Raw genomic sequence first — 12,883 nt, forward strand, 5'->3', positions numbered from 1 at the left:
TCCTTGATTTTGGGTGCTGGGGAAAAGGAGGTACTGAGAATGACTCTAAGATCATTCTTGAGATGCTAGGTGATATCATTATTCAAGATCTAGAATGTGAGGGTATTGCACAAGGACGTGGGAGGATATAAGTAGATATTTGGAGAGTTTCAGTACACATAATATGAATATGTTAAGATATATAGTAATATTTTCACATGTATATATAAAAGCTAATTTTAAAAACCAAGTATATTCCTTCACTTTTAATATTTTGTCTCAGAATTATGATATGGGATGTGTGTGTACTTAGAAACATTTCTGTTGCATTTGTTATGCAAAGATTGAGTTCTTTCAGAAAAAAATGAATTATTTAATATGTGCCTGTAGAAATCATTTAGCAATTTTGTGATCTAGCTCATCAAGATGATTGTTCATGTGAAATAATTAAGCAGCTAAAGTCACAGTCTTTACTTTCATGCATACAGTGTCCAATCCCATTTTACATATGGGATAAGTAACTTTCATCTCTGTTAAATTGGCCCAATAATCTGTATATTTCCCAAGGATCTATTAAGAGAAGATATTTAACTAATTGTATACTGATATTTTAAAATATTAATTTGAACTCTTATTAGCTAAATAACATTCAAAAGCAGGATAGAGAGTGTTCTAAATGCATGTGCATATTTAGAATAAAAATATCGCTGAATTTTATTTTTTCCTTCCATATTTTCATCTTTATAGAATTTACAGAAAATTCCAATATCTGCTAAATCCTCGTCAGGTTTACAGTCTTGCTGGAAATGGACCAATGCCAGGGTAAGCCTATATATATTATTACCATTAATTCATTTAACACTAATTAATTAAATAAGCAGCCAGACAAACCTAGAAGTAATTTTATTCAAATACAGCAGCCAGATTAGTATACAAAACAGCACTGAATATCAACTACATAAGAGAAACTAACGCAGGTGCTGTTTTTCAAAACGGCCTGTTTCAATAAGATTTTCCTCCTTTCTAAATATTGTGAAGTAATTCTCATACTGCTAGTAGTAATGTTAATAAGAATAATCACACCACAGACATACACATATATTAGCTGGGTCCTTAAATTACTAAACCATCTATGTGTTAGAAGAACTGCTCTCCTTCCCTTTATTAAATATAGGACATAGATCTACTACAGAATAAAAAAAACTTTTTTTAATTCTTCTCGTTAACAGAGAATGGAAATCATAATATGATTTTTTCACTTACTACTTACAAACTCTAATACATATCACTCTTTTATAAGATACTTTATTAATAGGCAAGGTGTAGTGAAATACAATTATTTTTCAACAGATACCATATACTTTTGATATCACAAGTATGCACTGAAATAATTCATCATTAACTTGGCCTAGTTAACTAATTAATGTCATTTTCTTCCACTGATCTGATTTCTCTCTATCAACATGATAGTAAACATTAGACCAGATGAAGTAGACAAAAGCTCTATAAATAAACTTCTTTAAAAAAAACAAAATCGGTATGATTAAAGTAAGTCTTCCATTGCCTGCTACCTGTTGTCCAGGGCTAGTTTCCAAATGCTGAGCCACGATGGGTGGAACTCCTTGCTGTAGAAGGCAGGCTCACCTGAATTTAGTTCAGAACACTGCTTTTGTCAAACTCCAGACTCTACCAGGTAGAGGATCATGGTCAGATTATTGGCTAGGTGAGACACATGCTGGACGTTCCAGTCTAGTTAAAGACAAGGAAAAGTAAAGTCTTGATATTAACACAGAAGCTCAGTCAGGATGCCTCTTTTTCTTGTTCTTTAGTATTCTCTGAACTTCAAAGAAGTAGCTCTTAATCTGCAGGATTAAGGAATTTTGCATTAAGAAGTTTAGCTACTCCAAGACCTCTGTAGGTCCACCAGACCAAGTAAATCCAGGATTTGCTTGTATTTTATAGTTAAACTAAATACGTAACGACTCTGCTAATTATAAACCTTATCATTTAACCACCCTGTGTCGTCATGGTCTTTTCCGTGAAATGAAGGAATAGTACCTGCCTCATAGGCTAGTTATAAAATTAAGTTGGGTGTTACCCATGAAGCATATAAAAATGTGCTTACCACATAATATGTCCTCGATGACTGTTATTTGTTATCAGTATCATTTATTAATTAATAATCAATAATATAATCACTTTGTAGCTCTATGTAAATTTATTGCAGTAACCTTGATTTTAGCCTTGTTTTCTCATTTCATTTCATTTTTTTTCTACTCCACTTTAAATATCTATTACATGTTTCCTTTTACTCTTTAACTGTTAGCCATCCTATTATCTTCTCTAGTTTAATATACTGAAAAATAAAAGTAATAAGTGTACTTGTACAATTCCACGCTACAATGAATATTATTTAGATATTAAGTTAAGGGCCCCACTTTAAGCACTACCACCTCTCAAGGATATTATTGTGAATTGTTTGTGCATATCCTCCAAGAACTTCTATAAATATAAAAACTACTCTATGTATAGAATGTATTCATATATATACAATGTATTCATATGTCGACACACACATATATGTGTTGCATAGATAAATGGATTTTTTAATATAACTTAGACTGTAGTTTTTTTATTGCTCTGCAACTTGCTTCCTTTTACTCAAAAGCATATGGTGGATATTGTTTGAGTTCAGTAGATATTGATCAGTTTAAATGTTTTTAAGAGCTGCACAGTATTCCATAGTTTTGTTAACTATTCTGTTATTGGGAAATATTTATATTGCCTGCACTTTTAAATAATTGGCATAATTTAAGTTAATGTCTATCAACTTATCTGTTTTTAGAAGCATATTCAAATATTTTCAGTTTTACTTCTCAGGTTCTGCCAAATTACTATACAAAAAGTTTGTATCAAATTATAATCCCAGCAGCAATATATAATGTTTTATTTCCCACACCCTACTTTAAATTGGCTATCTTCAGTAATTTTTATTATTGTTAAATATACTAGGTGAAAATATATCCTTATCATTTTTATTTGCATGACTAATCAATTATAAAGTTGAATATGGCATTAGTTAGATTGACTTTTCTATAAACAACAGATATATAATCTGGCTTATGATCCAAAATAGAGTTTACTGGAAAATTATGAAGTAGCTCATATAATTAATGGAAAAATGAAGAACTATGTTTCAGAAAGGATAGGAATCAGGACAATTTGAGGAAATTATGACTAAAAAGACAGAGTCTGTAGGAGTTACTGCTAAGAGAAATTGATTCCAATTGTTTCTGGTATTCTTGCTTTTATATTCAAAATTTATATCCCCAGGAGAAGCATATTTATTAGCCTCTCTTGTTTCCCATGCCACAGCCTGGGCTACTTTGGGATGGAGCATCTTGACTAACAGTCCTGTCAAGACTATTATCTAAATTGTTTGTCTCCTCAAAGCCAAATGAGGATGCTATATAACCTGAGGATGAAAGATGAATTCTCGGTGGGAATAAACAATAGGTGTTCACCACGGTCCAACCATTGAGTTATCCAATATCTCTTCTTTGCTGAACATAAAAGTTGAAAAAAATATACCATTCAACATATTGCTACTGCTAAATATGTAGTCAAAAATACACATCCTCCTAAAATGTAGACAACCCCAAGTCTCATATTGTTACTATATCCAGCTTCAAGTCCTGGTTCTCTAAAACATCTCTGGAGATGACTACTTTCTCCTTTCCCTTCATCCATTTAGTCTCAATATACAGAAATGTAATGAGAAAATTACATATTTAACTCTAAATATGAATTTCATTAAATGATATTCTTAATAATACAAAGAATAAAACACATGTAAAGTCTATAGTCCTGGTTTTACTACTGATTGAAAACTGTGGCTGAAACATAAAACATTTCTCAGCTTCTTGGAAATGTTTCCCCAGCGTAGTGACTCAAATATTTTTACCTGATAGGTCTGAGATTTTGGTAGTACTGCTTGTATAGGGCTGAATTTGTTTCTCGTGTGCCTTGAATGACAGGCATGGTAGTACCTGACGGTATTAGTACTGTTTATCAAATATTTCCAGGTCTTCTGCCAGGCACTTGATCTTGATTTCAGTCCTTTCACCTTAGGCATTAAGAGTGGCTATATGGCTTTCTCTTACAATAAACTGTGAGCAGAAAGTAAATTTTCCACTCTTTCTTTTCCTCTACCACAGTGACCAGCAGTATTCAATATTGGCCTGTTGGTTAGCTTGGATGCCAGAGTGAAAACCACGCGAGAGAGCCCCTACCCCCAGCCCCGCTTACCCCACATCCCTGTAGAATGGATGATAAAGAAGCCTCTGTGAGATTATGCCATGAAGATTTTGGGTTGTTTGTGACTGTATGTAACCTAGCCCTTACAGCTAAACCAATGGTCGGAGTAGAGGTCCTATTAGTACTCCCTTTTCCCATTATATAGCAGGAAACCTAATTTCTTCTTGGGAATCAGAGTCAGTTATACCAGTTAACACCCTATCTGTCTTTTTGCCTGTTAGTCTAATGGTACGAGGAGCCTCAAAATGCCCAAGTGTTAGCTTCAGTTCAATGAAAATTTTACTGTCTCATATGCTACCATTCCTCTTTGGTGTTAAAACATCTCAACCATAAGAGTTCAAAACCAAGGGAATGTGAAGCAAAATATTTGAAAGTGAATGTATTAGTCAGTGTTCTTTAGTAAAACAGACCAATAGTACATATGTATAGAGAGAAATTTATTATAAGGAATTGGCTCACATGCTAATTGAGGTTGACAAATCCAAATCTGTAATTTGATCTTCCAGTTTGAGTCCAAAGGCTGGCAAGCTGCTGTAGAACTAGGAAGAATCAACATCCCAGTTCAAAGGTGATCAGGCTGGAGAATTTTCTCTTTCTTGGGTTAGTGTCTGCCTTTTGTTCTATCAGGCCTTCAGCTGATTAGATGGGGGTCACCCATTAGCAAGGGCAGTCTGCTTTATGAAGTCTACCGATTTAAATGTTAAATCTCATCTAAAAATACCCTCGCAGAAGCACTCAAAATAATGCTTGATCAACTTTCTGGGCATCCGTGGCCCAGCCAATTTGACACATAAATTTAAGATTCACAGTGAGTATTAAGCGTAATTGTAAGTTTCCTCACCAAGCTTTACATTTAGGTTCCAGAACCATGTTTTCTGAATTGGGTAAAGCAGCATCGTGTAGTTCAGAGCACATGATATAGCTGTTTGATCATACACCATTTAAGTGCCCCCGCTGATTCAGAGTCTTTAGTAGGTTATTTCAGTGTTCTATGGACAACTGTTTCTCCCTGATAAAACATATAAGAAGGCCTTTATGTCACAGGGGCACCAGCCCACTGTCTTTCTTCCTTCTCTGTGAATGGTATTCCTTGAAAGGAGACAGCAATATGTGAGACACTGTGATAGTGGTTAAGGCATTCAGTAAGTCATTTGCTATGACCATTGACACAGGCATAATGGGAAAGAAAAGTAAATCCAATTGCTAGAACAAATGTCTAGTTAGTGAGGACAAATGGCTGCAGTTGCATTATGGAAAGGGTCCAGGGATTTTAGGCTACCCTTAAGTAGCTGGCTTAGGTTCCCTTGAGGTATAGCAACATATTGGAATTCACTAATTGGTTCATTTGATGACAGTTGAGTACTCCAGAGTCAGTACCTACTCTTCTTGTTGAAGATAAATTCATGTTGTTTATCCCTTCCAAAGCTTCCAACCCTACCAACATGAACATGAGTGTTTTGAACACTCACTGGGAGTGACTAAGAAAACTTGCTAACTGGCATTCCTTTGGAGCAATTATACTCCCAATTATGGGTCCATTCTGAGAAATTCACTCATATAAATTTTGCTTCCATCACTAATTCTCCATTCTTATCCTTTCCGAGTCCTTAATAGTGTAAGAAATATTTGTTAGTCAGTACTATTGAATTGGTATGTTTCCTAAACTCTAAACATCTCTCTGTCCAGAAAAGGTAAACAGGACATTTTATTGTTTGAGATACTGCCCAGAGGTCAATTGGCATTCTTTTCTGTCCTCAAATTATTCCCAGTTTATTTGTACTGCCATAGCAGCCTACCACCAGCTACTTCTGATATATCATGGAGAGGCACTGGTAAATCTGTTTTTTTATCCTTAAACTGTGAGAATGGAGAACTCCCTATGAGGGCATAGGTCTGGGTTGAAGGAGGTGTTGGGAGTATAGCCAGATTCAAAATATCTGAGTGGTGGGCCTAGGCACTTCAATTTCTTAAAAGCTCCCCAGCTGATTATGTGGAGACAGCATGGAAAACCACCGATTTAGTAGATTAATTACTATATAATAGGTATTATAGGCCATACTGATGTGCTACAATTAGAGTAACTTCCCCATTAAATTTATAATAATTACTTTAAATTCTTAGACAAGCATTAGTTTTTTGCACCAGCAACCTATCGTGATCTTTGTGTTTCACATTTTTCAAATTTAGAAAAGAAGTGTCTTATAGGCCTAGGTTTAGCCATGTGCCTACCGCATTGTTTGGGTCAATGCAGTTGGTTTCCTTGTTTGATAGACGTACCAAAACTGTATTCAGCAGCATGTTTCCCCACAGTCAAATAAGGCAAAACCAACAGATGCTCCAAACAAGCATTTTGTCTTATATATACTAAACTTTTGATTTCTTATGTAAAGCGTATGCTCTTTTTTCTTTTTTGTAACATCTTTATTGGAGTATAATTGCTTTACAATGGTGTGTTAGTTTCTGCTTTATAACAAAGTGAATCAGCTATATATATACATATATCCCCATATCTCTTCCCTCTTGCATCTCCCTCCCTTCCACCCTCCCTATCCCACCCCTCTAGGGGGTCACAAAGCACCGAGCTGATCTCCCTGTGCTATGCGGTTGTTTCCCACTAGCTATCAGTTTTACACGTGTGCTCTTTTATTTGCCTATTTTCCTTTTGATTTCTCTTTTTTGTGTTCATTTTAAAATCTTATTGTATAAATATTATCATCATTTTATATATGTTGCAAGTGTTTTCTTCTCATTTGTTCTGTGTGCTTTCAGTTTATATATTTTGTTCTTTTTCTTGTCCATATAAATATATAAAATTTTCATTGCTAATTCCACACTGAATGATTTCTCAACTTTATATTTTAGAAAAACCTTTTCTCAAGCCAAAATTACTGAAATATTTTTGTATCTTTTATTAATTTTTCATTTTGTTTTCAATTTCTAACCTTTAATCTTTAAAGATTACATTTTTCTTAGAGGTGCATTGACAGACTAGGATGAGGTAGGCATGGAACATTTTTTTCCTTCAGATTGAAATCTAGCTGTCCCAACGAAAGCTGTTCATTTGTCCACTGTTTCACCACTGATTTGACATACTTTATATATGGTGAAATAATATATATGTTAGACTGTTGCTGCCCTTTCCTTTGCTTCATGGACCTATTTGTTGATTCTCACTGGAGACTGTTTTATATAATGTAACTCCCTAATTATTCTCTCAAAATTTAATGATATTTACTCTCTTCAATGTGTTGTTATTGTCTCGAGTTTTTAAAGTATGAGTTTGAATGCAATTGTATTCAACTTCTACTTTCATCTCGATAACTATGAGAATGCCCTGTTTTATATCTGATGCCAGTGCCCAGGCTGCATGCCCAGTGGTAGACGTGCACTTCTGTTAGAGAGCTGTTCCTCAGTTGTTATCCAGGAGGCAAACCCCCCAGGTAGCTCCTCTGAAATGGGACCCTGGCCAGGCTATGCTGTAACCCTTCACTTAATCCCATAGCTGACCTCACGTGTCGTAACTCTTCCCACCCCTGTTTCTAGCTGTGCCATCCCTGATCCTGGGTCAGCCATGGGGGCAGAGGGTGCCTTTTGCAGCAGTTCCCTTTCAATGTATTGCTTTCTAAGCTGTTCTATTCTGTAAGGTCTCTTTACTACTCTAATTTGTGATTTAATTTCATTTCTATTCCTGGTTTATTACTTTTCCAATGGTACTGTAGATACACTTTTTTAAAAAAATTTATCTGCCACCCTGAGCCTGCAGTTATTCATTCTTTTAATTTCCTTTTTTTCCCCATTGTTCCTCTTCACCATACCAAATTTTTAGATCTTTTTGTATGCCTCTCTTCTCTCGTCCTATCTTTATTCTTCTTTCCTAACATTTTGTTTAGATGCTTTTCTTGATGTATCGAAACTCTGCTAATCCCTAGTGTAAATTATCTAGTAAATACCAAAACTCTCTGGTCACTTCCCTTTTTATCTTTGTTTTCAAGATAGAAATACACGTTTATTTGTTTGTCTTTACTGTATCTCTTTACATAAATTCTCTCACTCTGATAATGACTACTTAAAGATATCTGAAACTAGAGTCTGTATCATGTAAGTTGTTTCTTCCTGATGAAGCATATTATGATATAATTGAATGAACGGTTTTGAGGTATAAATTAGTTGCAAAAATGAAATATAAAACATATCACTCATTGGTCTTCACAGAATGAGACTTTTTTTCCTTCACAACATTAAAATAAATATGCACATCTCTAGCTGTTATACCAACTGCATATGCTAATGTGACTTATGAAAAGTTAATATCAAGTTTTTTGTATACTCGTGATGTTGGTTGTTTCCTTCTGACTATCAGCTTCATGAAAGTACAGATGGCTTTTTCTCATATCATCCCTAAAATGTTTAAGTAAAAAATAACAAGTATTTATTGAATTGAAAAAATATATAAGATAAATATTTTTAATTATTTTCCAGATTGTTCAGCATAGTGAACAGTCACAACAATGAATTGTTTGTGAAATAGGTGCTTTAAAAAAATCTTTGGTTTCACCTACCTGAACTAAATGTAAAACATATATAATTTAAAAAATAAAATTTAACAGTCAACATACAGATTCACATATTCCAAGTATCACACATATTTCCATAGTAAAGCCTTGGAATACGTTCTCCTGTTAAAATAAATTTGTAATTTAGAAAACACATAACACATTCCACAGATTTCATTACTTTCTTAATTTAAAATATCATTTTATATAACAAAGTTTCTACCATATTTTACTTAAATAAAAACCCTCTTGAATCAGAACTATGACATATTACATATGTCTCTTGTTATGAAATCTTGTTGTGTCAGAGAGCTGAACAAAATCCTCAAAATGCTAAGAAAATGTTCATCAAAATTCAATCCAGCTCTACTGCAAATTTCCAGGAAAAAAAATCGTTGCTTTGCTAATGTAAAAACAGAGCACTCAATTGACCCTTTCAGTCCTAATGATTAATCATAAAATATGATGCATATGATTCTACAATCCCCCTCAATTAGATGTGTGAGCATAATTTTGTCTCTGCCTTGATCAGTGGAGTGACTGAGTTCGAGAAGTGATATATGTGTCTGTATTAAAGGTCAACATGTTAAATACAAGTAACAAAATGTAACATGCTTCTACAGTTAATAGTCCTATAACTTCTAGCCTCGTGAAAGAATTTTGGGCATTACAAGTCTATAGTCACTTTCCACAAACATCAACAAATCGATTATTACTTTAAAGATGTTGAAAACTCTGAATTTTTGTTACTCATTTCACAGAGAAAAGAACAACTCAATAACAGACTACAGATCCATGTGTTATTGTTTAGAGGTGATTTTTTATCCAAATTCCTTGAACACGCTAGAAAAATAACATTTTCTCCTAAGTTGGCTGTTGGAAATAACCAATGCATTTGTGTATATCCTTCTACCTGTTTCTTATTTTATTCTACAAAAGTCAAGTTTCTAGTAAGTATCATAAACTCTTTTATTTGACTATCCTCAGTTTGCTATTATTATCTAAGCCTGTCCAGCAAGCTCCCTGGCACAACTTTATCGTCAGCTCCAGGGAGTCAAATAACAGCATCTTACTAATGAGTGAAAATAAGAAAACTCATAGCAGATGATTATCTCAGAATCCTTTATTAATGATAATGTAGTAACGTACTCCTGTAATTTAATTAGAAATAATAACAGTGGACTATTGAATGTAGTCCATGCTCAAACAGAATAATGATTCAACAACTAAGTAAAATGGTAGTTTAACAATAACAACAGCTATCTATCTATCTATCTATCTATATATATAATATTATTAGTAATATAAATTGATTCAGCATGTATTAATTCAATGGCTACCAGGTGTCAGGAAAAAGTCTTAGCACTGCCAATTCACTATGAACAAAAGAAACATCACTTCCTGCCCTCATGGTCTTAGTGGAGGAAGGCACACATTAAACTAATAAAATATACACATGTCAGCAGGGAAGGTAAACAGAGTGTACATTGGTAGTGAGTGTTCTGTGATGGTTATTTTAAATAGGCTGAGCAGAGAAAGACTCACTGAGTATAGAGACATGAAGGAGATGAGGAAGCAAGCCATTTGGTCATCACATAGAATCACATTTAAAGCAGAGGGAGGAGCAAGACGAAAAGCACCAGGATGGGAGAATATTTGACACGATTGGGGAACATTAGCAGGAAGGCCAGCATGGCTGGAGCGGAATGGATAGAGATAGCATATTAGAATAGCACTGACGGGCCAAATCACATAGGGTCTTACAACTACTGTGACCATAATAATTAAGTTTACCCAGGACTCTTCTGGTTTATTCCTGGTGTCCCAGCATCCAACTCAATTTAGTATTAGCATAAGAATTTTGTATTTTTAGTTTAAGTATTATTATTAATGGATACATTATAATAAACTTGAGGGGTTTGAGAGCTAATTTGCACACTCCTGCTTCTGCTGTTATCCTCTAGTCAGATGTAAGACACATGCATGTCCAGTGAACACAGTTCTCACTTTAACCTATAATCATTTCATCTAAAAAAGCAAAAAAACTTTCTCTTCCCAATCCTTCCCGCATACAAGCAACAACTTCTTCTGAAATACAGTGTACAGAGTATTCAAAGACAAAAATAAATGTTCACTGAAAGCCCTTGTTGGCCAACTGGTATACTTGTTATGCCAGTCCATTATGCTGTGGCCTGTGCCTCTCCTCTCCTTGTGAGATGCAAATGGGAACAAATATAGCAATCAGCATTGTCAGTGGAGATATAGGAAATCACAGGTTAGATGTACATGAAATATATGTGAGGAAGAGAAGATGAGCAGTCGTGCCAAGAACGTTTAATGAAGTTTGAATACTCTTCCTTGGTGTCTCACAAATTAAACATGTAGTTTATAAATATTGTGTTATATTATGCATTTTTATTTTGCAATAAAACTTTTCAGCAAATATATCTCAAAAATGAAAATGCATATTAAATGAAAAATTAAGTTCTGCATTTCTATGAATTTTTGTTTTAAAAAGTGTTGATGATGAATACATAACTTCTATGAAATATTTATCAATCTTTACTATCAGCGATGGGAACTCTAGTGATAACACTGACCATGTGGAAACCATAAACACAAAAATGCTAAAGAAGCATCAGTATCTGCCTCAAATTAATAGCGAATTCTCTGCTTGAAGGCAGTCATTTAAACTGTAGAAAATCCCTTTGTATAACACTCTTTTAAGCATGATTTTTCATTTAGATCAAATGTGACTTTTAAATTAATGTGCATTTTCAATTTCAAGTTTTCTTATGTGTGTTGTAAGTGAAGTAATAGCTGTTAAGAATTTGGTCGACTAGCAAAAGAAGAACTTTAAAAAGATCAAGTAATGCCATTTTTACATTAGAGTGATCAGATGTTTTAAATAGAAAATTCATTTATTGCAATTATGATTTGAGTGCATGCAACTTGTGGACCCCCAGTCAAGTTTTTGGAAGTTCATTTGGATGATGGTAAAACATTGGACATTACTGATCATGTTATCACAGACTCAGTTAAAAAGTTCAGCGCTTAAGATTCAATTATTTGTTCCTATGGTGATAATTGGAATACAGAATTTGGTGGAGCACATCATCATGACAAAAATATGTGTTTTACTAATGTAAGAAACATACAGATAAAAATAAATGCTTTGCATTGGTTTTGGTATGCACATAAATCATAATTGCTTTCAAAGACACTTTAATAGTCTGTGAATTACAATGAAGGCCTTGATTGTCAAGTTGTATGCATGTGCACATGCACACACACACATTCACAAATTATTCAGTCATTCTCTTATTGATCCTACAGGTGCTAAGGGACCTTTGGGGGAAAAAAAAGTAAGACTCAAGTCTTAGTTCACTGAAGTAATGAAGTCTTTAACATTTCTATGGATAATACTATACCAACTAGACTTTTTCAAATTATACCCTGCTCTTCCGTTTAAAACTCTAAAACTCAAGAAGCATGAAAGTTTAAGGCAATTTGATATAGAGGCAATCAGCTTATAGAAATCTACAATTTGATCTCATCTTTTTATCTCTTCATAAATATGTTATTCAAAATTGTTCATAGGAAAAGCCAATAAATGGAAAACTTTTAAGTATATCAAGCTAATTAATTATTATGTTTTTATTCTAGATCATATGTCATATCTGTGAGCTATCTTAAATTTTCAGTTTGTTGTGATTTCTTATTTTAAATAACTATGTATATATTCATATATTACATTTATATATTTATATATAATTTATCTAAACCTAAATTTATATACATTTTTTGCATATTTTTTCTTAAAGAGGGTTTCAGATTTTTCTAAACATCACATTCCACACAACCAGTATTCATCCCTGATCCTAATTCATCAATCAGAGGCCATGGCAAGTAAATTATTCTAACTTATTTTCCTTACTCCTACCCTTATGAATACATTGATATTCATACCCATCCTGACTTCCTTCCCTCTCACTGGGTGAGGCATCTCTCCTCCTAAATAAGGTTCATTCAAC

General features: G+C 33.8%; 1 protein-coding gene across 6 annotated transcripts in view; it reads left to right on the forward strand.

The window, feature by feature from the left end:
• The window catches only part of DGKB (diacylglycerol kinase beta), a 703,373-nt gene that overhangs the window by 265,127 nt on the left and 425,363 nt on the right, over nucleotides 1-12,883 (forward strand). For all 6 annotated transcript variants that reach the window (XM_029233668.1, XM_029233663.1, XM_029233664.1 and 3 more), the window contains one exon: nucleotides 727-801. In XM_029233668.1, coding sequence (XP_029089501.1) covers nucleotides 727-801 — 75 coding nt within the window. The remainder of the gene's footprint in view (nucleotides 1-726; nucleotides 802-12,883) is intronic.

This window comes from Monodon monoceros, unplaced genomic scaffold (assembly GCF_005190385.1).
Source record: "Monodon monoceros isolate NGI ecotype Baffin Bay Population unplaced genomic scaffold, NGI_Narwhal_1 Super_Scaffold_2, whole genome shotgun sequence".
Classification (NCBI taxonomy): domain Eukaryota; kingdom Metazoa; phylum Chordata; class Mammalia; order Artiodactyla; family Monodontidae; genus Monodon; species Monodon monoceros.